This window comes from Melospiza melodia, chromosome 1, assembly GCF_035770615.1.
Source record: "Melospiza melodia melodia isolate bMelMel2 chromosome 1, bMelMel2.pri, whole genome shotgun sequence".
Taxonomy (NCBI): domain Eukaryota; kingdom Metazoa; phylum Chordata; class Aves; order Passeriformes; family Passerellidae; genus Melospiza; species Melospiza melodia.
Genome location: NC_086194.1, coordinates 168048748 through 168075928, shown reverse-complemented (window position 1 = coordinate 168075928; position 27181 = coordinate 168048748). Strand labels below are relative to the sequence as shown.

General features: G+C 39.4%; 1 protein-coding gene across 4 annotated transcripts in view; it reads left to right on the top strand.

The window, feature by feature from the left end:
- The window catches only part of FAM135B (family with sequence similarity 135 member B), a 206120-nt gene that overhangs the window by 126723 nt on the left and 52216 nt on the right, over positions 1-27181 (top strand). For all 4 annotated transcript variants that reach the window (XR_010030331.1, XM_063174595.1, XM_063174586.1 and 1 more), the window contains exons 5-7: positions 3371-3441; positions 5739-5912; positions 16520-16646. Coding sequence is in view for 3 of the 4 variants with exons in the window: in XM_063174595.1 (XP_063030665.1) it covers positions 3371-3441; positions 5739-5912; positions 16520-16646 (372 nt within the window). In the remaining variant the exon portion in view is untranslated. The remainder of the gene's footprint in view (positions 1-3370; positions 3442-5738; positions 5913-16519; positions 16647-27181) is intronic.

The window sequence follows — 27181 nt, the reverse complement described above, 5'->3', positions numbered from 1 at the left end:
AGGAAACAATATTGCAGGGCTGGAGCAGAATTTATTGCTACAAAGAACTCAAATTTATTTTCATAGGCTTTTGGTTTTTTTTTTTTTATTAGAGAAGAAGCTTTGCCTCTCATCCTGCAGTAGAATAGATAACTGGTCTGGTTTCTTTCTTGCTGGCCCTGTTGAGGGAAAATTTGGAAGCAGGGCGAGAAAAGAGTGAGGCAAGCTGGAATAAGACAGTAAATTAGATTTTGTATTTTCCAGAGAAATTTAAGTGATCTGGGACATGCAGATAATTGACTTTGACACTCTGGCTAAATGGTTAAATATTTGGGAGGGAAAAAGGAAACCATTACCTCTGTAGTGGGAACTTTGATCGGTTTTATGTGGGGTGGTCTTGGTTTGAAAAGACAGGTGTATGGAAAATGTAAACACCCTCACTCTGAATTATCATGATTTTGGAATTAAAAGGCTCTCACGCAAAGATATGGGAATAAGAAAAACAGTACTTTACTAGGAAAACTTAAAAAAAAATACAAATGTAATAGTACAAACAAAAAAATCTGTTGACAGTCAGAATATGACTTGACACCCTGTGTGTCAGGGTGGTGGCAGCAGTCCCATTAGATGGTGGCTCAGCCCTCCTGCAGTGCCAGCTGTGGTTCTGTTGGAGCAGTGATCCTGGAGAAGGGTGGAGTTTTCCTCTGAAGGTCCAGAAGTGCTGTAGATGGGTCTGATCTTCCTCCACTGGACTCCAATGGAGAAGAAAACTGCTTCTCTGGGAATCTGGTAGAGAAGGCTGCTGTGGTGTTCCAAACCCCAGATTATATCCAGGCAGGAATGCTTGGCTCCTCCCCCTGGGCAGAGCCTCTTCCAAAGGGATGATGGAATTTTATCAGCCATGCTGTGGCACTCACTGGCCCATGAACAGCAGAGATCTCCTGGAGGCAGGATTGATTGTGGAAGGGATAAAGAAAAATTGCCCAATTAACAGAAGATAACTGCCCCACTTCTAACACATAGGAATAGAATACCCCTGTTTCCAACCTGAGAGAGGGGTTTTGCCCTATTCTGATCAGTCTGATTTCAATACAGTTTTGGGATTAAAAATATCTAATTTATGCAGTTTACTGCATGACCCCATGCAGTGAAGAGTGTCTCTTGGTCTCTCAGGCATCTGCTCACTGCCTCAAGGTGTTTGGGGCAAGTGTCACCAGATACTGAACTTGTTTGGAGCACACACTCAGATCTCAGGGGCTGTTGCAGGTGCACAGCAGGGCTGGGCACAGACCCAAAATTTCATCCCCTTTATTTGGAGGAGGAGGAGGTTTGCTTTGTCTGAAGCACTGTACTGAATTCCTAGTTGGAATTCATAGTTTAGCTTCAGTAATGATTGTTTGTTTTGCCACTACAACTGTGATTTTTAGTGATAGCAACTCATTAAAAAGGAAAAAGGTTGTGATTTTTTGTGGGTTTTTTGTGGTTTGTTTCTGTTTTTGTTTTTTTAATGAAAGGCATACTTCCAGGTATTTTGAGGCAATCACAAAAGAGAAAGCACATTTTCAGTATATAGAAGTGGGAATTTTCTCTTCACATCTCTATGCCTGTGGCCATGCTAGAAGAAATACCATATTACTTCAGAAGGAACTAAATTTAACATCCTTCAGAATTTCTTCAAAGCACAACCAATCCTTGAATCTCAATTTTCTTACCAAACAGGAAAAGATTGTACATTGTCAATGGAGTTTCACCTTTGGGAAACCTGTCTGACCATGGTTTATGTTATTTATTTTATGAATCCTATCTGTCCGAGCAGGGTAGATGCCTCTGATGTTGCCTTCAGTGCATTTTTACTGTAGTCTCTGCTCTGTTGTTAAGAAGATGATGATCACTTTTGGAAAGCAGAGTTCATCTTGCCTGTTTTGAGCCATCTAAAATGCAAATGTATCTAGACCAAGATATTTCTCTAAGCTCTACCTATTGTCAATGGGAAAGAGACAGGCACTAATAGAAAGTAATTGTCATTCTCCATTGGGTACCTCAGGATGGAGCAGGTCACTCTCTGCCTCTACTTGCTGCTTTCCACTGACATAAGATAGAACACATATATCTCACCTTTTTGTGACAAAAAAGTGTTGTATTTATAGTATCACACCCCAGTGAATAACTTCAATTTTCCACATTTATTTCTGTGCACCTCCTGCTGTGTTCTGTCAGCTATAAAGGATGTTTACATTCACAGAAAACAACTATTTTGGTTATAAAATGTGTAATTTTTTTGTTCATATGTCTATTTAAGTTGTTAAAAATTATTTTTTTCATTCTACTAAACATATTTTTCTTGGGGAAGAATTGACATTTCAAAGGAGTGATTAAAAAAGTGCTGGACAGCTTAATCCTCTTCTATTCTAATTTATTTATTTCCATTGATTGCAGTTGTTTTAACTGTGCCAAGCTGAGATGTGCTATCCAATTTATTTCCTTCCCAGTGAAGGTAATGAACTACTAGCTCTAGCACTGTCTCCAAAAATCCAATAAAAATATTTTATTGACAATAAAAGATGGGTAATTTTACTGGTGGGACCTGTTAGATGAGTTAGAATGGAGCTACCAGTGAACCACACGATTTCTTCAGTAGTTTTGGTGAGCAGAATCCTTCCACATGCAGACACCCTCAGCTATGTACAAGTTAAACCTCTGTTTTAGTTTATAAAACAACCAAGGCCTTTGAGTTTTGGAAAGAAAGTGGTCTACATGAGAATCAATGGCAAAATACCTCCATTAATCTGCTAAGGGCCTGAAAGAGTGACTGTGGCCCAGGAAAGCCTTCGTTTGCTGAGACATAAACTCAAAGATCAATGATGAGTGATCAGAAATTTCCAGAATTATTTGAGCCACTTCTGAATGTTTTAAGCTGTAAAATTTGAAATTTTTATTAGTTACAGGTAGGTGATCACACAGATTTGTGGCTGTTTCTCGTCCAGGAAAACCTGGTCCTTGCTTTTTTTGCAGCTGATAAGATGAACCAAATAAAGGCTCACTCAGTGAGGGAAAGCAGCCTCAGAAATGCTTTTCTTGATCTTGGTGTGCAAGAGCAAGGATCCAATAATGCCGAGTTTGATGCTCTCTGGTTCCTCTTGTCTGGAGTGATTTTTTTGACATGCCATGGCACCTGGTGGCGGAAAACGCCTCTGACTGCTCTGGTTTCCTCTGACTCCTTCAGCAATTACCTCGACTCACTGTCACATTTGCTTCTCTCTGTCTCTGTGCTGTCATGCTGCCGTTGCTGTGTGGTTTTGCCTTTGCTCTTATCAGACAAACCCACCCACCTTTGCCTTGTGTGTTGTAGGTGCCAGCTTACAAAGGTAACCTTGTCTCTCTCTTTTTGCAGGTGGAAGATGCGTTGAATGAGGCAGATTTTCAGCTCAAGCTGGACCTGCACTTTACTGATAGTGACCAACAGTAAGTGCTGGTTTAAAGCTCAGTTGGTAATGTGGGGGTCTGTTCAACCAGAAAATTACTTTGATGAAATGAGTCCTTTTTAAAAAAGGAGAGCTTTGATAAGGCTCCATTTGCCTTAGTGTTGAAGCTTTCCTGTTTCTCCCCTCTGTATTTGAAGTGTGGATCTCATATTCCTGCTTAAAGGGAGAACAGTTTTTTCTCCTTGAAGTGTAAGTTTCTCAAAGGTTTTAAGTGTTGGTCTATCTGTGTTGCTGTTAAGGGGAATATCATCATCGACCTCCACATGGTCAGGGTCTGTGACTCAGGAATGCATTTATCTCAGGAGGTTATGAATTATTTTCTGGCTTAAGACAGGAGTTATGAACATGCTAAGCACTTTTCTTGTATTTAGAAAATAGCCTCTACATTTTAGGAGGAAATAGTTTTCCTATAGAATTTGATTTCCTCTAACTGAATTTGATTCTGTAATCTTAGGTGAAGTAGGAGTAGCATGCCTTCCTGAGACACAGCAGGAAGTGTGATCCCAGATGTTTTTGAGCCTCCCTGAATCTGGGAAAAGGTTCCATTGACTTGAGTAGCATTTATGGGGAGTGGGAGGGGATGCAGAGAAATCATCTGAGCTGTGTTTCATGCTGAGACTGTCCCTGTGAGATTTTGTTCAAACCCACAGAGTACACAAACAAATTTCAAGCACATATTTCTGTTACCTTCAAGATGCAAAAAGAGAAAATTTGTTCTCTCAGGCAGGGGGGACTTAACTATCAGTGCTTATGGGTCTTAAAGAGAGAAAAAAGCAAACATTAAGTTACAGCCAAAAATAAAAAGAACTGAAACATTTAGGTTATGGAATTGTGCTCTAGACCCTACACCTAATTTCTGTTATCACCTGAAAGATTAGTGTGATTTACTAGAAACAAAAGTCGTGATTTTTTAGAAAATTATATACTGCAAATATCATTGAAATGTTTCTTGGAACTAACCATGCACCACTCAACCATCTATTCCTAGGTTTTCTGAGCTCTGGGAAACAATTATCTTCAGAAGTGTCTTTAATGCCTTAAAATAATTCCTCTTTAGAAGTTTCACTTGCATTGGGAGGATTTGTTTTGGCATGCTCCACGTTTACAGCTCAGTCTCTTGTCCTGTAGATGACTCAGATGTCATGTGGTTGACTGCACGCTAGGATAGTTATTCTGGAATAGTTATAAACAAACTTTTAATTAAAGTATTGACTTTTATTTACTGAAAAAACCCAAAGAAAGAAACCAACCCAAAACCCAGAGAAGCTAATCCAATTTGTACTGTTCCTCTGCAGTTACGTCAATTTCTCTTTTGAATTTTGGCCTCTTCCAAAAAGTTTTTTTTTTAGATTGACAATTTGGAAAGGTACTCTGAATATTTTCAGCTGTCTGACACAGGACTGCTTCTAACTCTCACAGATTGCCTGAGTTGATTGTTCTTACACAGAAGAACACAAGTATTGTATTTGCTGGGAAATGTCCTGATGAAGGCTGGAATGATGAACCTGACTCCATGTTCTCAGAAGGCTAATTTATTACTTTATGATACTATATTATATTAAAAAATACTATACTATACTAAATAATACAGCAAGGATACTTACTAAAATGCTAAAAAGATAATGAAAAACTCGTGACTCTTTCCAGAGTCCTGATTGGCCAAAGAGTCAAAACAGCTCACACCAGAATCCAATGAAACAATCACCTCTGGGTAAACAATTTCCAAACACATTCCACATCATCAAAACAGAGGAGAAGCAAATGAGATAAGAATTGTTTTCCTTTTCTCTGAGGCTTCTCAGCTTCCCAGGAGAAAAATCCTGGTCAGAGGGATTTTTTCAGAGAATGTGAATGCCACACACAAGCAGTGTGGTGTACCATCTATAAACACTCAAATAAACTGAACAGTTTGCTAAATGCATTTGCTTCTGCTATTTAGATCTTGATGTACCTACTAGTGCATATCTGGACATCAAGAGCACTCACCAGGGAAAACCAGAACTGTGTCACATCTGTTCTTCTTGTATACTGTATATTCATATATAACTCTGCATATGTTCTTTATGTTTTTTGTATTTCTATTTATATTAATTACATCTACATTAGTATTAATATTTAAGTTTGGCACGAGCACAGCACAAGATGCTCTTCAGTTACGTTAACACTTACGAAGCTGGGGAGTGATAAAATTTCTCCTCAAGCCATCTCTGTCTGTTGCCTCTAGCGCTGCACCAGCTCAGCCTTTCACTGACCCCTGCCAACCCCTTTCCCTTGCAGGCTGAGGGATGTGCCAGCCATCCCCATGATCAGCAGCCGCACTCTGTGCCTGCACTTCCACCCCCGCCGGGGGCTGCACCACCACGTTCCCGTCATGTTCGACTACTTCCACCTGTCCGTGGTCTCCGTCACGGTGCACGCCTCCCTGGTGGCTCTGCACCAGCCTCTGATCAGGTAATGGGCACGGGAATACCTGTGGGAAGTCAGGGCAGCTTCCTCTGCTGGGTTGTCTCATACAGTTTGCTCACTGGATGGGAGAAGTAGAGAGGATAATTTAATTTAAAGGCTTTTTTTGGTCCTGGGATGAAAGGCTGGAGATTGGGGTTTAGAACAAAACTGTGACACAGGCCGCTTCCCTTGGTAAGACACTGGAGGTCTAGTCAAAAAAATAACAAAATTTTTGGAAAGAGGTTAAGAATTTGGATTAGCCTTGATCTCTATTCTCCATCTGTAATGAGGAAAGTGCAAATTGTGTTTTCCTTGGTTGTTTTTCCTCTTTAGTCTAAAAGCAACTAAAAGCATTAACATTTTTCCTATCTGATGATTTGTAAAGCATTTATGGCAGATGGACTCATCCATGGCCTCTGTGCATGAGCATAATTCATAAAGTGGTTTGAAGGAGGCACGCAGGAGTCAGTGCTGGCTAAGGCTGCACTGGATTTTCCTTTACAGCTTCATTTGGTTTGACTGTGCAGCACTATAAACCAGCTGCCATGGGGTCTAGGTGTGCTCTGTGTTATCTGATTCATAATGACAAGAAAATAATTCAGAACTACTTTAAGTAAAACAGGGCTGGAGGTCAATATCCTCTAATATTTAGAGCAGGTGAAGGGAAGCAAAGGTCTTTCTGGCAATTTACTCAGAGCCCAATCTTGTCAGACCGTGAGATAGAGAGGGCTGGGAGGGAGGGAGGGAGGGAGGGAGGGAGGGAGAGAGCTCCTTTGGTTTTGAAGTAAAATGCAGCATTCATATTTGTTCAGCTTCCCTTAACTCCAGCAAGGTCTTTTTTCTGAAATGACCAAGAAATCTTAATTTTGTCAAATATTGTGCAAAGAGCATAGTGTCAGAAAGGATAGATAAATCTGTAGAGTTTGTTTTCCTCAGGTTTCGTGTTTTGACTTAATTCTTCTTTGTTTCATTTCTCTATCAGTGTAAAGGCATTGCTTGAACATGATTCCACAGAATGAATTGGGATTGTAAGAGACAGACTGAGATTGTGAGAAGTTGTGGCTGCCCCATCCCTGAAACTGCTCAAGGTCAAATTGGATGGGGCTTTGAGCAACCTGGTGTAGTGGATTATGACCCTGCCCATGGCAGGAAGGCTGAAACAAGATAACCTCTAAGGTCCCTTCCAAACCAATCCATTCTAAGGCTGAATGATGCTGTGAGATGTGGCAGGGATGTATCTCATGCCAGCAGATCAGAGTGACATATCTGTGTTCTGCTGATGTGATACAGGTAACTGCTGTATCTCTGATTTCCTGTGTGTTGACTTTTTAAACAGTGAATTAGATTGTAACAGATTACTTCTAACCAGAGAGTTTTGATCAGATAATTTGCTCATTGTTCTACTACAGGAAAGGATGAAAGAACAATAGCTTAAGAGGCTTAATGACTGTTTCCAGTACTGTGTTATCCTCTAATGAATGGCCTTGCACAGCCTTGTTACTGTTATTAGGCATAAATCACACGATGAGCAACTGCTCCATAGTCAGATTATTATAGCTTTTAAAATACTATTTTGTGGACATTTGTGAAGTATACAATGCATTTACTTAATGTGGTGGAATCAAGATTTTTGGCAACGCAATATACAGTCTCATTTGCTTAAGCCCATAAAATCATTTTAAAGAATGATAGTGAGCATTTATCTTCTTCTGGATAAATATTCCAAACCTAAGAGTTTTTATATCATGCATTCTCTATGTATAAATCAGGATGAAGACAGTAATGTAAAATAAATGGCACCTCCAAGCACTCTAAAACAAAACCAGCCAATTAAAACTTATTTGGGTTTCCCACAGCTCAGAACTTACCTTTTTATCATTTTTCACTGGAGGCTATTGGGAGCATTAAAAAATTAAGTAAAGAATCAATTTTTTTTCATAACGCAATAGAAACTGAATGACTATAGAGTATTTTTTTTGTCACAGTATAGAAAAAAAAACAAAACCAAATCATGCAATCACAGAATGGATTGGGTTGGAAGGGACCTTAAAGATCAGTTAGTTCCAGCCCTCCTGACATGGGCAGGGACATCTCCCACTAGACCAGGCTGTTCAAAGCCCCATCCAGGCTGGCCTGGAATACATCCAAGGATGGGAATAATTACATTATGAAGGAAAAAAATATCTAGCAGTGTTTCACTGTGGTTTCATTTGCTACCTTGAACTGTAATGTGTATATAATGTATATACACATTATTCCTACACATATCTGTAGATCTATCTGTAAAATTGCAACAGTTCTAGACCTACCCTGAAAATAATTATGTAAAATTGAAATTCACTGCTGTATTGAAGTATTCCTGCAACACCACTTTGCCTGAAGCACATCTATAGGCTCATACATGCCATGTGGACTCAGCTTTTCATATTTTGTCAGCTCTCATGACAAAATAGATACTGTTGTTCAAGTTCTTCCATGTTGTTTGTGTTTAAAGAGGAAAACCAGCAAGACCAATCCAGGCTTTTCCCTTCAGTGTGGTGCATACTCACAAACAGCTCCTGCTGGGGAAACCTTTCCAGGGTGCCTCCATTACCTCCTGCTTCTTTGACAAGTGAACATTTTGATATTGATGTTTGTCCTGGTTAAAAATTCTGATACAATAAATATTACATTAGGTTTGAGACTTTGAAGCCCTCACCTTTTACCAGCCTGAGCATGAATGAAATTCATGTCTGGGATCCTTTGCAGGCTTCTGGATGGGAATTTTGTGAATCAGCTTTTCTAAAAAGTGTATCACAGCTTTTTGACAGAGTCCAAGTTCATAGCAACTGCTAATGGCTTTGTAGATTTACTGAGAAAGTGAGAGGCTGAGTAGGAAGGTGGTGAGGCAGACTTTGAGTGAACTCATCTCCAGCTTTGTCAGCACAGAACCATAGAATGGTTTGGGTTGGAAGGAACGTTAGAGATATTTTAGTTCCAACTCCCCTTCCATGGGCAGGGACAACTTCCACTGTCCCAGGTTGTTCCAAGTACCATCCAACCAGACCTTGAGCACTTCCAGGGATGGGGCAGCCACAGCTTCTCTGGGCAACCTGCACCAGGGCCTCACCACCCTCACAGTAAAAAAAAAAATATCATCCTAAAATCTGAAATAAATCTCTTTTTCATTATAAAGCCATTTCCCCTTTTCCTATCACTACCTCCCCTTGTCAAACATCTCTTTTGCTCTTTTCTATAAGCTACCCTTTGGTACTGAAAGCTGCTGCAATATCACCCTGGAACCTTTTCTTCTCAAGGCTGAACAACCCCAGCTCCATCAGCCTGTCCTCAGACAAGAGATGCTCCAGCCCTCTGATCACTTTTGATCCTCTGGGCCTGCTCTGAGAGGTCCACACTATCCCACAATCTCCTGTGCTGGGGATGCCAGAGCTGGATGCAGCACTGCAGGTGGGGTCTCACAAGGGCAGGGCAGAGGAACACAATCCCCTCCCTTCACCTGCTGCTTATGGAGCTTTGGATGCAGCCCAGGATGTGGTTTCCTTTCTGAGCTGCACATTTTTGGCTCCTCTCTAGTTTTCCATCCACCAAAACCCTCAGGTTCTTCTTTGCAGGGCTCCTCTCAACGAGTCTCAGTCTGTACTCTCACATGGGAATATCCAAACTCAGGGTGACACTTGGATCTGTTGAACCTCATGAGGGTCTTGTGGGCCCACTTATCTCCAGAGAAATCATATTTGCTGGACCTGTGGGATGACCACAAGCATGGTGTGATGCTTTGGTGCTTGGATTTCCTCATCTCTTTGCTCCTTGGGCAGCAGGGAAGGGACTGCTTGGTTTTACTTGTCCTTGCTGAGCACCGAGCCAGAGCTTGGTTCAAAATTTTTCTATGATCCTTAAAGAGCTTTGACTTCTCTAAAAAGCAGCCCAGAAGTGGCTCAGGGAGCTGGACTGCCAGGGACCAAGTTCAAGACTTTTCTTTCCAGGCAGGAGTGGAATAATAGGGGAGAACTGCAATGTAAGGCCATAGCTGTTTTCTTGACTTGAAACATTTCTCCCATCACATGCGTGGGGTACCTAAGCCCAAACCCTTTGACAAGGCAGAGCAGGACACTGTGACACCAGGGCTGGAGCTGTGCTGGGGCAGAGCAGGGACAGCTGCTGTGGTGTCTGCACTGAGTGCTTCTGGCCCCTGCAGATCATGGAGTTGAATTTCAGACATTTAGAATGTGGGAGAAAAAGAGCAGAATCCACAGCAGGAGTTGGATGCCACATCCTAATATGACACAAGGGGCAGTTCTCCTTGGAAAGCTGAAGGCTTGCCTCTGGCAACCTCATTTTACCCAGGGTGACAGGAGATCAGCAGGTGAGCTCATATCAAAAGATAAGCAAAAAAAGGGAACAATGTCCAAGCTTGAGACTTCTTCCCTGCTGAGGCACAGACTAAATCCCTTCAATTCTCTTCCCGAAGATCCAGGGGTTAAATGTGAGCGGGCACTTGTAGGAGGAAGGTGAGGAGGAGGGGGAGTGGGGGCTTTGCACTCAAGTTTTCTCATTTGTATGGATGGGTTTGGTTTCTGGCCCGAGGCACTGACTTCTCCCTTAGCTCCCTGTCACTAGCCAGGGCTGAGAGTGCAGCCAGTGCTCATTAGCCCAGCTGCAGCTGTTAGGAAAGACATTTTGCTCCACCATAACTCAGACTTCAAGGAATATTTCATTTTTTTTCCCAAAGGAAAATTTGGTGGGTCTGTGGTGTAGAGGTCTGCATAGTCTCAGGCATGCTGCAAGCACAGTGCCTTGCCTACACTGGAGTCACTTAGGAGGCAAACACAAGAAACATGGCTCATTAATTCTAGAGAGCTCTTCACTGCTTCCCAAAAAATAAAAACCCAAACCACCAAGGAAATTTAAAAAAGCCAGTTTTGAAATTGCTGCAGATAAGCAGATCCTTTGCCATGGGCAGCTGGCAAACCTGTTTCCCCTTGCTTGCACATGAAAGGGTTTGTTTTTTTTTCCCAGCTTTCTGGATTCTCCTCAACTTTCTATTCCTTTCCCCAATTCCATACATAAGTTTATGTGAAAATAAACAAAGTAGGCTTTCAGAATTTTACTTGTTTACATTGAATTCTTAATTGTTCATCTCCAAATCACTGTGGAAAACCAAGAAATCTAGGTGGAATCTGAGATGGGGAAATAATATAATATAAATTTTGTTGGTATTGCAACCAAGACACAGATACTCAATTTTTCTGTGCCTTTACCTTGTTCTTTCTGGAAGAGGAAACAGAATCAGAGGGACACAGTGTGTTTAAAGATTGCTGATCTAGCCCTGATCTTGTTATCTGCTACACTGCACTGAGGAATTAGGCCAAGCCTGGCCCTTCTTGAGCGATTTTATCTCACCTAAATTTGTTTATTTCCAGGCATTCTCCTGTTCCTCAAAAGCATAACTGATCCATCTATAAATTATACACACACTGCGCTGCCTTGGGTACCTTGAATGTGGGTGCAAATTATGCAGGTCCATTCTCCTACAGCTGGAAGTGTTGCTGACTCCTACCTATGGGCAGCTGGTGTCTGAAACTGCACAAATTTTATACTGGGGACTAAAGTTCTTCACTTATTCCCCCTCTCCACCCTGTTAGCAAAGAAATTAATTTGTAAAAAGAAAATGGAATTTTTGCGCAGTAAAGAGCTATTCCTCCCATAATATGTTTATTAGAAGAATACAGGCTTATATTATTTTCCTCTAGGAATTCATCTGTAATAACTGGGTGGTTTTTCCTTTGGATTTTCTTTTATTTGGTAGTTTGTTTCATATCTGCAAAGGTAAACCTCCACTTTGTCATGTCATTCTCCTGTGCTACCAGCTGAGAAATCACATAAGAAAAGCATGATAATTTCTGAGTCAAATTTAAAAAGAAAAATCCCACTCAAAAGTAAATTAAATATCACCACATGGCTTTATCTGCTTTCAAGTTTTATAAGAGTTGAGGTTAAGTTCAGGACAAATAAGCCAGCATTTTCCTGCAGTCAAAAATCACTAAAGATTTCAAACCAGATCCCCCCTCAACTCTGTTTGGTATCTAAGGAGAGATATGTATTTTCATTAAAATTTAATTTTAATAAACCTTATCAATTTTACCCAAAAAGCTCATAACATTTTACAGTCACTGATTATAACCTTAGTGAAACTCCTTGGCTAAGAGAGGATCATGTCTAGAAGAACACAATCCGTAAACATCCACAGATTATTCTCATAAAAAATAAGAGATCACCCATGTACCCTATGGCCATGTGCCAATAGGAATTTGCCAAAAGCTATATTAAAGGTTTGAGTTAAAACAATGAGGGAAATTATTGTTGTCACTACAATTTTCCTGATCTGTGGGGTAAGGCAGTTACTGGTGAAATGCAAATAGATGTTAGTGAGGACTGTGAGGGTTTAATCCTGAGTTATGCTATTTCTATGGGACTGACTTATATTTTCAATTTTTAGAGCAGTAGTATTTTATGTAAAAGGGACTGAGATATAAAAAAGTAGTTTCTCTAAGGATCTGGCCTAAATGGGATACAAATTCATTTCTTGAATTTCCACTCCTGGTTTGCTCATAAGATTGAAATTTCTTGTCATTAGAAATGTGATGATTGTATGTATGGAGGTTGTTTGGGGTTTTTTTACAGTTTGATAATTTCATATAATACAAGACAGGTTTTTTTTTTTCCCCAAGCAAGAATCAGATCCTAATTTTTCCCCCATTCTGCTAAAAACTTTGCTTTGTGAAAAAAAATTGTTTTGCTTACCAAAAAATCCCAAATAACTAAACCCTTCCCTGCTACAAAAAGCCCAAAACAAAACTAAAAATGAAAGAAAATTATTTCTTTTTTTGGGCAGGTGAATCTGAAAGAGAACATGGTTTTCTATTAAACTACTCTAAAGTAATTTTTCGGATTTGCTTCAATAACACATCTGAATCAACATTTATCAAGGCCATTCAATTTCTTATGCTAGGAAACTTAATTTCATTTATATGTAAGATAATTGTCCACAGAAGAGAAAAAAACAGGGAATGATAATTTAATATTTTGTGCTACACAAGAACCTAGTGTTGCCACAATGAATTCACAACAACCTAATGTTGCCACATTGAATTCTGCAATAACAAGTTCAAACGAACCAGAAAGTTCAGCACTTATTACAACAAGCAATTAATTCCAAAAGATGTTACAGAGGCCAAAAGTATAAATCACAAAGTCATGGACACAAATTCATAGAAGGTAACCACGACTGCTGGAAATAATTGCTTGAATATAATCTCTGAGTCAGAAAGGTCTTAAATTTTGATTTCTGGATCTTGCAGGCCATAATGAAGGAAAAAAATGGACTTTTCAAGGCAGTTTACTGTACTGTGTGTCCACAGATGACTGCTGCAATAATTGGGAGACTCCTTTGAAGGATAAGGGAATAAAATAATAGAATTATAGAATGGTTTGGGTTGGAAGTGACCTTAAGTCACCATCTCATTCCCTGCCATGGGCAGGGACACTTTCCACTGGACCAGGTTGTTCAGGGCCCCATCCAAGCTGGCCTTAAAAACTTCCAGGGCTAGGCATGTACAAATTCTCTTGGTAATCTGCGCCAGTTTACCTGTGCCACTCATGGTCTCATGGATAAGATCATCAGAAGGCCAGCTCAAAGAGAACCCATGAAACATTTCACTGAAAATATTAATAGTTCTGCACACACTTTAATCCTCTTGGGCACACACACGTTACCTCTTCTGACCTTTTTTATCCTGACTCCAATTAAAAGCTGAGGTTATCATGCTGGATAAGGATCTAAATGTTGATGTTAAATCAGTGCTATTAAATAGATAGTCCAAATGGACACGTAAGTAACCGAGGTTCATGATTCATACAAATGAGAATGTTTACAGAAATAATTAGAAGAAATAAATACAGCGAAAAAATAATTGATGTAGCAAACGATCCTGTTATTGCTAATAAAAATTTTCTTCCATCATAATGTACTTCAGATAACATTAGAGGGACTCAGCAGTTTTTAAGCCTTCAACTTAAACTTACCCTCAGCAGACTGATGATGTTTTGGCATTTTTCCCAAAAGAAGGTTTTTGTTTTACAGTGCTATGTGAAATCAATTTCCATAAAACCAGCAGATTAAAACCCGTTCTCTGCTATAAAAGCAAAAGATAAATTAAAAAAAAGCATTAAAAACTGCTCTTCTTTCCCTTTAAACCTTTGAAAGCTTTGCTCATATTCAAATAAGGAGTTTTTCATGTGCACAGAACATTTGTTTAAGCTTCTCTCTCTGATACCACATCATTTTTATTTTTGTTTCTTGAGCCTTTCCAGCAGACCACAGCAGACAACATTGTTCAATAACAGCTGAAATTATTCAGAGCAGTGTATAGCTCTTGTCTGTTGGAAATAGCTTTATTTATTTGTTTGTTTATTTATTGCTTTTATCTTAAATGGTGCATGTAGGAAATACATGGAAAGGCTTCATGCTGCTTAGAAGCAACCAGCTGGAAATTGCTTTGATCGCATAAATTAAAATATACATAAGCAAGAATCGATATTTGCTGATTTGTTCTACCCCATCCTCCTTCTTATGGAATGACCTTTTTGCCAGTATTTATCTATAACAAGCAGCAGTTTTCTTCTACAGACAAGACAGGGATTTGTGTTTAACCTTCTGAAACTGATCCAATTTGTAATTTTGCTTGACATTCTTTTTGCAATGTTGCAAAACTGTTTCACACCAGAACCTCACCTTTTGTATGGCTATTAAGATTTTTTTTTTGTTGTTCGTATCTTTAATATAAATCCTTCTAGAGTTCAAGAAGCATTTGGGCAATATTCCCAGGCACATGGTGTGATTCTTAGGGCTGCCCTGTGCAGGGTCAAGAGTTGGATTTTGGTGATTCTTGTGGCTCCTTTCCATCTCAGGGTGTTCTGTGATTCTATGATTCTCTGTTTTCTGTCTGTTTCTGTAGAGCACTCAGCAATTCCATCTGTCCTTAAAAACTGAATCTGGTGTAGATATCAGTTCATTAGTTTTATCTGAGGTGATGTTGGCACGTGATGCACATCTACATAGAGAAAAAACCTCAGAATGGAAAGGCATTGCAGCAGGAGTGGCACTTCCCTGTGGCTTCTAGTTCTGGCACATTATGGTTTTAAGATGTTTTTTGTGCTCCCCATCCTGGAAGGTTTTATTCTTTCAAGCAGACCAGGTCTCCTGGCTACAATGGGATTTAGGATGCTTGGATGGGCATCAGATACCTGTGGATGGTGATCCCAGTTTGGAAGCTGTAGCACAACGCCAGTGGCATTGCCTATGCCCTTGGTACAAACAGCAAATATGTTTTTCCTTTTCTCTACAGTTCATTATTTCAGTTCCACCTTTGCCTGCATGGTTTTAAGAACCCTTTTGGGTACTTTCATTGCACTTAAGTGATCACAGTTGGTAATTTGACTCATTGCATTCCCCACAAGTAGATTGATTTCCCTCTTGAAATATTGATGCAGTTTGTGTACAGCATGTGTTATCAGAGGGACTAACAGTATGGTTATCTCATCTCCAGTTGTTGATGAGACAGTCATCCAGCCTCTCTTTACAGTCCACAATTAGAATTAAATACTTGGAGGATAAAATTCCTCTGATCTATTTGATATCACTGCTTCAGCAAGAGATGACCCATACTGGAAATGCCAATTCCTCTCCAATGAATATAAAGGCATCATTAACTGGGGTGTAAGCACTGCTCAGATTAATCCAAAGTATGAGCCCTGGCTGTGCATCAATACTCTGGTGGGCTTGATGCTGAGTAAACTTCAGACAGGTTATTCCACCCTTAATGGATTCTTGGTCTTCAATAGCAAATGTACAAATATAGCCAGAAGGGAGCACTAACCACAATAGTCAGCACTGAGAATAAAACAACTTACATTCTGACAGTTTTTTGAGTAAGAATTTGGATAACAGTGAAATCACATTGCACCCAGAAAAAAGAAATATTTTTCTTGACTGAAGCCTTATCATTTTGGTGCTGAAAGCCAATGCCATGGGAGAGTGAGAAGTGGCAACCAGACTTCCAATCTATAACTATAAGTTTGGGATGAGCTAGAAAAGATATCAGTAATTAGGAGAGATCATGCACAACTCATGCTAGTGAGGAAGGGTGATGTTGTTAAAGACAAAAGATGTTGCATCCATCAAGGTGCAAGCTGATGAGAGGTTGCATAAGAATGTGATTCATGTGGGTGGATGGAAAGGTTGTGTTGGTGAGATGTTATGCTGGAAAAAGATCTGTAAGATAGCAGAGAAAGGAGTGAGTTAGAGATAACAGTCAAACCACTCTACTGAATGCCTAGAAAGCAAACTTAATTTACATTACTTAAGCTACTGCACACTGGACAATGATAATTTTCAAGGAAAACATGAATTTACAGTGCAACTTGAAATAAACAAAAGCAAAACTCACCCAAATTGTAAATCTTTTCTAAGCAAGGAAATAATACTGGGACAACAATGATTCTTCTCTAACAATGTTCCTCTGAATACTTTTTCTTCTCAATTTTTCTCCTTCTAGTTTTGCTCGTCCAGGCAAAGGTTCATGGCTTGGTAAAGGCAACCTGGAGGCAGGACCAGACCAGTCCAGTATGTCATTAGAAAATCTGGTGTTTGGAGCTGGCTACTGCAAACCCCCTTCTTCAGAGGTAAGGAGGATGAGGAATGATGTCCTGCTTCAATTCCATCACACAGAGCATCCACAAAGTCTGTGGAGAGCATGTCATGGTTTTATATTTCCTGTAGAGGGATTTTTTGGAAGAACAACCCTCCAAACATTTCTGCATGAACCACCTGGCACTTGGCTACACAATTCCTGGGTGTTCAGCCCCCACCTCCATGGGCCATTTCATGGTTCAAGATGTATGGATATAACCCCAGGGACAGTGACACTTTTAACACAGGATTCACCTAACCAGGTGTCTGCTGGAAAGTGAAATTAATTATTCAGGAAAAGGTCCTGGTTTCAGTTCTTGTGTATGACAGTCAGAGGATATGAGTCATTATTAAGGATGCTATGAAAGGAGGTTTTGTGTCCAGAGTAGTGTGTGTGTTGGTGACAGGGTGTTACGCACAATGCAACAGTGCCACAGTTAGTGTGTGTCTTTGATGTTGCTACTTACCACAGGTAAAAAGGAGAGCTCATTGTGCAATTTTTAAAAGAAAGTTGGTTGTTTTAAAATGATTATTGATTTTTGTTGATCTCTTTATTAATTTCTTTTTTATGTTTTAAGTGCTATGATTTGTCTTGAATTTGTTTTTTAGTTGTTTTTTTCTTTTTGTCAAAAATGTTTCCTCAGCTCTAGAAACTCACCCCAGAATATTGCAACCATTAACCTGTTAAGAAACCTTGAATCAAGGCTTCTGATTAACATGCCGCCCTCAGCTTCCCTCAACCTTTTCTGTCAAAGCTTTTCTGTATAAATATTTAAAATATGCAAGCCTAGAGCACTTGGTGCAGAGGAACTACCAGGGAATTAACGAGGGCTGAGAGAATGTTTGGCTTGAGGCTGCTGTCCCAAACATTGGGTCAGTGTATGCTTTTGGCAAACAAACTGACCTCAACCTCTGCCTCTCTGGTACACATCATAGGCATTTAAATAACTGCTTGTATTTTGGGCCAATCTCATTACATTAGAGAGAGTCTTCTATGGAGAGTGGTGCCTATTTTCATTATCCTCTAGACAAGTTGAAGTAAGAGAAATGGAAAGCTCTCCACTCCTATTTCTGCTTTTAGTCTCAGTGGAAAAAACCTTGCTCTGTTATAATTAGAAAAAAAACCCAAACTTATTTCCTTCCTTATTTTCTTCCTTAGCTGGAAACTCTATCATCTACCTACCTCTGTAGAATAATTTTTTTTTAATGGCAGGATAAGTGTGGTGAGTTGACCTTAACTGGAAGCCAGGTGCTCACCAAGCCATTCTGTCATTCCCCTCCTCACCAGGATAGGGTGCAATAGAGAAAAATTGTGGGTAAAGTCAGTTTAATGAAGCAAAATCAAGGCCACGTGCAGAAGCAAAGGAAAACAAAAGATTCATTCTCTCCTTCCCATCAGCAGGCAATGTCCAGTCACTTCCTGAGAAGTGGGGCTTCAGGGTGTGAAGTGGTTTCTCTGGAACAGAAACATTATAACAGTGAACGCTCCCCCTTCACCTCCTTTTCCTCAGCTTTTCTTGCTCAGCACACATCCTGTGGTGTGGAATATCCCTTTGGCCAGTTTGGTCAGCTGGCCTGGCTGTGTCCCCTCTCAGGACCTTGCCCATTCCCACCCTGCTAATGGGGGAATGTTGGAGACAGTGCTGGTGCTTGATGCCTTGTCAAGGCCGACCTAGAACAGAGACCAGAGTTAAAGAATAAATTAGGGATTTATTAAAAGGTTTCAATGAATACACCTTGGGCAGCACAAGAGCCCAGCCAGGGCTACACCCAAGATGAACCAAAATGCTCACAAAAAATGGGCAACCAGTCACGAGGTCTCTCACTTTTATAAGGTCTGGTCCATTTGCATATTGGAAGTTATATAATTGTCCAGTTATAGCTGTAGTTTATGAAGTCTTATCCTTCTTGTTTTTCTCTCTTCAGTTCATGATGTTTATGCGCTTGGGCTTGAGATTTCGATCATTTGCCCTTGGTTCCCAGCTAGAGAAGGAATTGTTTTGTCTCCTTACTCTATGAAGAGAGCTTACCATCCCCTAATATGAAGCTCAGAACTACAGTACAGAGTCTGAAAAATATAAAAGCTAAAACCTGAGGCATCATGTTCAGCAGGAGCCAAAGCACTGCAGTGCCACCAACACCTCTGCAGCCACCAATGCCCAGCACAGCACTGGGAGGGCTGCCATGGGCAAAGTTAACTCCATCCCAGTCAGAGCCAATACAATTATTATTATCTTAGCAGATGAACTATGAAATACCAAAAGGAAATTGCTCTGCCAAGAACTGGCTTTAGCACACTGCTACCCTGCAGTCATCAGAATGCCACACACCAACCATCATAAATATAATTCTGCACAGTCCACATGGCCAGATGTGCATTTGCTTAGCTTCAGAAACCTCCATAAGTCATGACATCTGTTATTGAGTTGAATGTTTTAATTTAATAGACCATGCTGGCCTTTTTGCCTATGCATGATGTATGATAATGAGCAAAAGCTATTTTCTCTTGTCTTAAATTTAAAAAATAAAAAAAATTTAGAGCTAGAAAAGAAACTGTTGTGGGGCTACACCTAACTCCAAGCAAAGGGCATGTGACTGACTGCTGTTTTATATAGAAGTTTATACCAGGCTGTTAGGGATTGAAGGAAGAGGAGTAATATTAGTTCTTACCTTGCTGTAGTGCTTAGCACTGGGTCAAGTTTTCTTCCCTTTAAAAACTTGTAGATATGATTCCAGGTTGACTGTATTTGTTAAACTTCAATTGGTTTGGAGAATTTTGCCTCACAGCCAGTGGGAATAAGAATGGATTCTCTCCTTTTCATGAAATAAAAATCCCCAAAACCTGCAGACCTCACTGATTATTTTATGTATATTTTTGTTTGGACCTTCCCTACTGCATGTCTGAATTAGTAACTGTTGAATACCAGAACTCAAAATATACCACACAAATTTCTTTTTGTAAACTATTCTGATTTGATGCAACTGGCTAAATCTAGAGTGAAGCATTAATAGATCTTGTCTTTGAAGGCTGACATAGCTTCACTGAGAGGCAGGACATGGGAAAATCAATTTTATAGGGATGTTGGTTACTTTCCTTTTTTATCATAAACTGCCATGGAACATTTAGTCCATGGTTGGACTATGGTCTATCCAGTTTTTAGTTTGAATAGTTCTGTTTTCATCTTCTTCTACATTTCATGTGCATTTCTGTGTTTTCTTTGATCTAAGAAATCTCCAGGCTTAAGCTCTTAAAATGCATCTCCTGAGCAAGTGCTTTCTGTTTAGTATCTTTTCTAGGGAACCAAATCTGATTATTCAGTTAACTCAAGGACTGAAAACAGTCAAGACTTTCATTATTTTAGCCTTAGTTATTGTGAGTAAACCAAAAAGAGCTTATTTTTCCCCTGACAGCTGCAGATAGATTATTCTTCCAGAATACTTTACCAGAATACTCCAAAATTCCAGTGTAGGAACTCTAAATCATTGCCCCCTTTTCCCCAGGTCTAAGCATAAAACCCCAGGAAAGGTGTAGTTTGTGGAGTCTGAAGCTTTCCCAATTTATTCGTTTTCATAGGTTTAGTGTAAATTCTACAAATTCAAGAAGCAGATTGGATCACAAAAGTAAATTTTGCTCTCACTAATGTCATCACATGCAGTAGATGGATTAGTGGCATGGTGTTTTGAGTTTATGTTGCAAGGTTTTTTGGTATCAGAGGGGAATGTGACCAGGGGAGCCTTCTGTGAGAGGAGAGAAGAACCTTCCCCCACTTTAAAAAAAGACAATTCACCACTCATGCTTCAGAAAAGATTCGAACACAGTAGAGTAGTGGCTGGATTTGCAGTAGTCTTAAACCCTCAGGAAAGCCAGAAATGTGCTGAAATATTATATTAAAACTGCCAAATTATGTTTTCCAGATATTTCTTGGATACAAAATGGAAGACTCTTACCTTGGCATATCATATATAGGTCATCCTTTCCATTTATCCTCTTTTTTCCTGATAGGACTAGGAGGCATCAGAGAGTTAATGCTCTTTATAGGCCCACAGGTTGACTGTGGAAGTGCTCATCTAGTTTATGTCACTGATTTGCTTTTTTCTCACTGAAAAGGCAACTGACTGCCTTAATTTTTAAAAATAGTCTGCATCAATCAGCTTTTCTTTCCACTTCGTGACCCAATCTTCTGCATTTGGGCTGCTGAGGTGCCACTGCTTAATGACAGATCCTGAAGGGTTCTTGTTCTGCACTTGTGACTTCTCACTGTGGAGATTAATTAATGCCAGCAGCTTTGGATTGTACACGTGTATTTTCCCTGGATCTCACCAAATTACTTCTGGACATCACTGACACTTTCCTCATCTCCTGGCTTAACAGAATAGTTATAATAATTAATTCTATTTAAAACTAGGTGATTTTTAAATGTCTTTCTGTCTCTTCTCATTCCCCCATCTAGCAAACAGGGAACTTGTTTTCCCCTTTCCTCCTTTCCTCCCTCTCTAACATTTTCTCTATATCTATACTGCACTTTTCCCTTCAAGCACAATTAAGACAACAAAGATATTTGAAAGAAGATATTTTTGGTTGTCAGACAAATATGAAGAAAGACAATTTTGTTGTCAAAAAACTAGAAGAGAATAATCTACAGAATAATAAAATCTATGAAATAATAAGAAGCACTAGAACTTTTTCAAGTGATTTTCAGCCCATAACCAATGCTCACAGGGAATATATATCACTGTAGATATGTGTTCAAAATAGGATCATATCTACTGCAGTCTTGGGAGATGCCAGTGGGGTGAAACAGCTTCATGAGCTATGTGTGACTGCTGTCCCTTTGGGGAACCTGAATTCCCCTCTGGGTCTGCCAAATTGCTTTTCTGTGTGAGGAAGTTCAAGGGGTTGTTTTGGATGTTACAAGGTCTGTGTCTCAACTCCACACTGACTCACTGAGGTGATCTCAGCTGCCCTAAGAGCTGAATACTGGAAAATAACAGCAGCTTTATTTATCTACAATAAAATAAACTGTTCCTTTCATATCTGCAAATTGAGTGGTCACTAATACTTCAGGATTTCCGTGCCTTACCCAGTGGCATAAACCTCTTCTGTATTCACTGTTGTCAGGCTGGTTTAATGTCTTTGTAATATTGTGCATCACATGCCTGCTGTGTTATAATCAAGTTGAATCAATGGCATACCGGGGATTATTAATAAACTGTACTCACAGTAATCTTATTTTCATTTGGCTAGCAGTTGCACTGCAGATAAATTGACTTCTAAGTAATCAGATTGATTAATCATATGATTTCTCATTAATAAGGTGCTGGTGTTTGATGAGAAGTGTTCTTCTTTCATCTAGCATTGATGCAGCAGTCCCAAAAGACATGAGGTTTATGCCTGGCATAGCACAAGAACCAGGAGTGTCATTCAAATAAAATTTGTTGATGATAAATGTTCTTTTCCACAGACAGTTTGCTAATATTTTCATCTTTTCAGCAACATATGCAAAACCTGAGCTGTTCTAGTCTAGCACCAAAACAATTTTCAAACCCACATTTTTACATCTCATAGCAGTCATCTGTGGTTTAGTCTTCTTTTTTTTTCTCTGTAGTTATGGATCTTTGGACAAATAGTTAACTTTTTCAGCTCTTGAAGTGAGAAGACCCTGAGATTTTCTCAGTTCATTAGAGCATAGGGCTAGTAACCCCAAAGTTGTGGGTTTGATCCCTGTCCAGCCCATTCACTTAAAAGTTCAGCTTGGTGATCCTTGTAGATCCCTTCCAGCTCAAAATATTCTTTGATTCTGCAGTGATTGTGCATTACAGATGAGCCCAAATAGGACCTATTGTGAGAATTGTAATATCTAATATGATTCTGTGGTTCTAAGACAGCTGATGCATATTACTGGTTTTTTTTTTCTTTAAATCAATTTTTTAAAAATCCCAGTATTTAAAATAGCTTTTACTTATAACTGCTCAATGTTGTTTACATGAGAATTTCATCTAGTATTGTTAATTTTACATTGAAATGCTTTTAGTTTTCATCTCAGACTTCTCTGCTTGGGTGTGAGTCTTGAATGGCAAACACTTCTTTCATGTGTTAGGATGCATTTGTAATGGGTGGTTTTAAAAGATTCCTTGGGTGTCTTGCTGATGCAAATGGTGATTAGCTGTGACTGGGACTCCAGCAGATGTCCAACACATAATTATTCTGTAACACTAAGACAGCTGATATACTGCTCTTTATAAAGTAAAATGACAAGTATCTTTAATCAGTATGTTCAAGGCACCATTTGTGATAATTACTGATGAAATCTTTAATCTTTGGTTGCCTGAAGATAAATGGCTGATCTCTAGAAAAAACCAAATGATCTCCTAGCTGTAGCAGAAAATATGTGAGTAATAATGTGACAATAACTGCTTTCTTTAATCACTGGCATATTTCTTTTCTGTGGTTCTTACTTTCTGATCTGACATGTGCAGCATATAGCAAAGAAATGATCTGTATTTTTATGGAGTTCAAAACTGAGATTAACTTGGGTTTAGGCCTGAAACACGATGTTAAAAAAGCCTTGCAATCTTTTTGCTTTGTGTGTTCAATGAAAATGCCGTGACATCAACTGGAGTTTCTCATGAGGCTCCAGATGGGAGGGTGATGGTGACTTGTTCTGGAGAAAATCCTTGGGAATTGCTCATATTGGACTGATAATTTATTCCTTATGTTAAGCAATAGAAGTTTCATAGGAAGTTGCTCTTTTCATATGTTTTTTTTGCTATTTTTCTGCATCATTTATGTATTGGAAAAAAATCAGATTGTTGCATTCTCTTTCCAGGTCTCATCTAGACTTACATAACTGAAAATATTTTTATTATGACTGATTTAGAGGGTTGTGAGTAGTGTGGTAAAAGGCAGACTAAGCATGGAGAACATATTTCTCTTTCACAACTACTATTACAGTTATATACTGAAGAATTTATTTGGCTTCCCTCACCATAATTTCTCACTTTGTCTGCATCCATTTATGTGGTTCACTTGGCTGACATTCTTTCAATTCAAGGTATTCCTTTCTAGAGATTTCAGCATTAATCTTTCAGGAATTTTATAGGAAGGGGCTTGTGCAATGACTTTTTTTTTCTTTATTCCCTGAAGTGCAGTAGCAGTGGGAAAAGACTTTTTACTCCTCACTTCAGGAGCTGGACTGGGCTGCTCTCTAACTTTTGAAAGAATGTTTTATTATTCACTTTTTCTTTCTTCTCAGTATTTTTCCCAGTGGTACCTTGCTGAAAAATCATGTTCATGTTCCCTAAGGAGCACTAATCCTTAGCTCCTAAGGCACAATAGTTCCCACTGACTCTGACGATGAGAGAGCTCCTGAAGGGAGACCCCATCATCTCTCACAGCTTCTGAGCTGCTGGCCTTTCCAGGGTGAGCAGAGATGCCAACACAGCACAGGGGAGGGAGATCCATCATCTGGAACTTGCCAACCCTCTGCTATTGGCAAGTGTCCCAGGCAGCAGCTCAGGGACTGGGGGATAAGAAAAGAGATTCCCTCTTTTTCCAACCACTTTGGCTTGTTTTGTGGAAACAAGTCTTCAAGTGACAGGAAAAGCCTACACCTCTGTTCGCAGCTATCATGTCAGGCATAGTGACCCAAGAAACAGCTCCACAGCTGATAAGAATTATCAGTTTTGGTGCAGTGATAGGCAGGAGCACTTAGAAGTGCAGTCCCTGCAACATCAGTTTGTGCAAAACCAACTGACTCCATTCAAATAGTCTACTATTTTCTCCAAGGATCAGACAAAATTTGGCAGAGTGACAATCAGATAAGAATGGGCCAAGAGAGAGAGATAGATCAGTGTATTATGATTCTCAAAAGCGCTGTCAGAAAGAGGTAAAGAGGTGAATAGCATGAGACAAAAGTTTAGCCAACAAAGCTTTTTTGTGTTTTGTAGCTTAATGCAAAATAAGGATAATTTTAGAATCTCTTCAGGACAAGAGTAACTTCTTCTGGAAGATGACTTAATCACATATCCAGAATCTGTACTCAATGTTGGGATGAGTGTCAAAAAGAAAAGAAATTTGGATCAAAATTGGTTAATGCTTCAAGGAAGATCTTTGCAAAACCAGGAGAAGCATGTGAATATTCAAGCAGTTACACACATGAGTACTTGGGTAAGAATATGGGTCTAAAGACTTATTTAGGGTAAGCCAGACACAGTCAGAGGAAAATGAGTTTACACTAGTTTTTTGGCTGGCATAAACCTTGAGAAATCAAGTTTCCAGTCAGCTCAGTTCCACCATAGTATTTACCTGTGCTGTTCCCAGCTTCACAGTATGGTATTTGAACAGGATCTGATGGATTGTTAATATCTGTGCACTCAGTCCCTGCATGATCCCAGATTAGCTGGGTGTGTTGAAGGAGCTGCAGTATTGTTCATCTGCTGCCTCTGGTTCCAAGCAGATCTGATAAGGCCAAGACAGATAAGCCTTTACTCATCCCTTTCTTCCTTGTCATAGAATGGTTTGGATAGGAAGAACTTTTAGAGACCATCTAGTCCAAACCTGCAATGAGCAGGGTCATCATCAAATAGAACAGGTTGCTTAAACCTGGCCTTGAATGCTTCCAGGGATGGGATGCTGCCCTGTTCTTCTAAGTTCTTCTAAGCCTTCTAATGTTTATATTTTTGTAATGGAGTTTCTCATGCACATTTATGCAAATAATCATTGTTTTTACATACTTTTCTGGAGAAAAAGAAAATTAATAAACTATTAGTTTGACTAGTGTCATTGGAGAGGTGGCAATTTCATGCTCCAATCCAGAGTCACTTTTCAAATTCTATATATATCAAAGTCAATAATAAACTTCCCTTCTTTTTTACCTTAGAAGTTCCAGCGTGCGTGTCATTTTATTTTGTGTCCTATTGCGACAATGGGACATTTACCAGGTCTCTGGGCAGTCTGGTCCAGTTTTTCAGCACCCTCATCACAAAATATCTAGTCTAAATCTGCTCTCTTTTAGTTTCAAGCTATTACCCCTTGTCCTATCCCAACACACCCTGCCATAAAGCCTGTCTCCATATTTCTTATAAGTTGCCCTTAAGTGTTGAAAGGCTGCTGTAAGGTCTCCCAAGATATTCCCAAATTCTTTCTGTGGGTAGGATAAAACCACAAAGTCAGTTGAAGACATCATATATCTACTCTTTGATGACCCAAGGCAGAAACCATTGCCATCTCACAGGTTTTTGTCAGGCCTGGATGCAATCTGCAATGTCTCTGCTGGAATTAGTTCTTCCTGGCATTGGCAGAAAGAGCTGGCAGATGAGAATCAAGGGTGAAAAGCTGAGCAGGACAGCAGGGCACCCCCAAGGCAGTGCTCAGTAATGTTCATGTGGGTGGTAAAGCTCTGGTTCTGCTCTGCACATTGTGTTTCTTTTGTAAACAAATACAGTTTAACTCTCCAGAGCTGCCAATCAGTCTCTTTCTCCACTGCTGAACTCATTAGAAGTATTTTATTTAATGCCATAAAATTATGGGCTACAGAATAAATGGTAAGCTACTCATAGCTCATGAAATTTGATTGTCTTTGAGTGTAAATTACTTGAGGGCTGGTATATGTACTATGCATAATACAGGAGGTATCTATGGGGCTATGAAAATGAACCTGTGAAGACGTAATATTTATGCAGATTTATACAGTTCCAGCTATTCAAAAGTTCTCTATTTTGTTGCAGTAAATTATAACATATCAATGTAATTGCCTTAAAGTAACATATCCAGGAAATATTCTGATTAGCCATTATTTCTGTTTCAGTGTTAGAACAGAAATTGTAGATTTCTGCACTGGTAAAAAGGACTGTATATTATTTTCTCATTGGCTTTTCCATTTGATGTATGTTTGCATGCATGTGAAAGACCTATAAATGATTCATTGCCTGAGAGTGTCATAAGTGAAGACTTCAGGAATGTGGCATAAGCACAGGATTAGACATTGAGCTGTTTCCTGGCAGCAAAAGGCATAGAAACCACGTCCCCCACATCAAAGAAACCAGACCAAAATTACAGCACCTGGGCCAAGGAGGAGCAATTTTTGTACAGAGCATTTTTTTGCAAGAAGGAAAATGCCTTTAATCCGGGCTGTAAATGATTTTTTCTGAGTGTGATTTGAAATAAAATAACAAGTTAATACTAATAAAATAAAATAATATTCATTAAAAAACAGGTTTTGAAACATTTCTAAAAGAAAAATCTAATGGATCTCATTGGGTCACTCTGACAACTTCAATTACCTGAGTGGTGAGATTCTGATTCTCAGAATTATCTTCAGCAAAATAAGTAGGGAAGTAATGAAAATTGATTTGGCTTGGTTTTGCAACAGACCTTGAAGAATGTTCTCACAACAGATCTTCAGTTGATTATTTTTACACAATAATTATTTTTCACAATACAATAATGGACAAAATTCAGGTAACCTGAAAAAAGGCCTATTTAGACCCAATAAAATGATTCTTTTTCTCCCCATTTCTGCAGCCCATG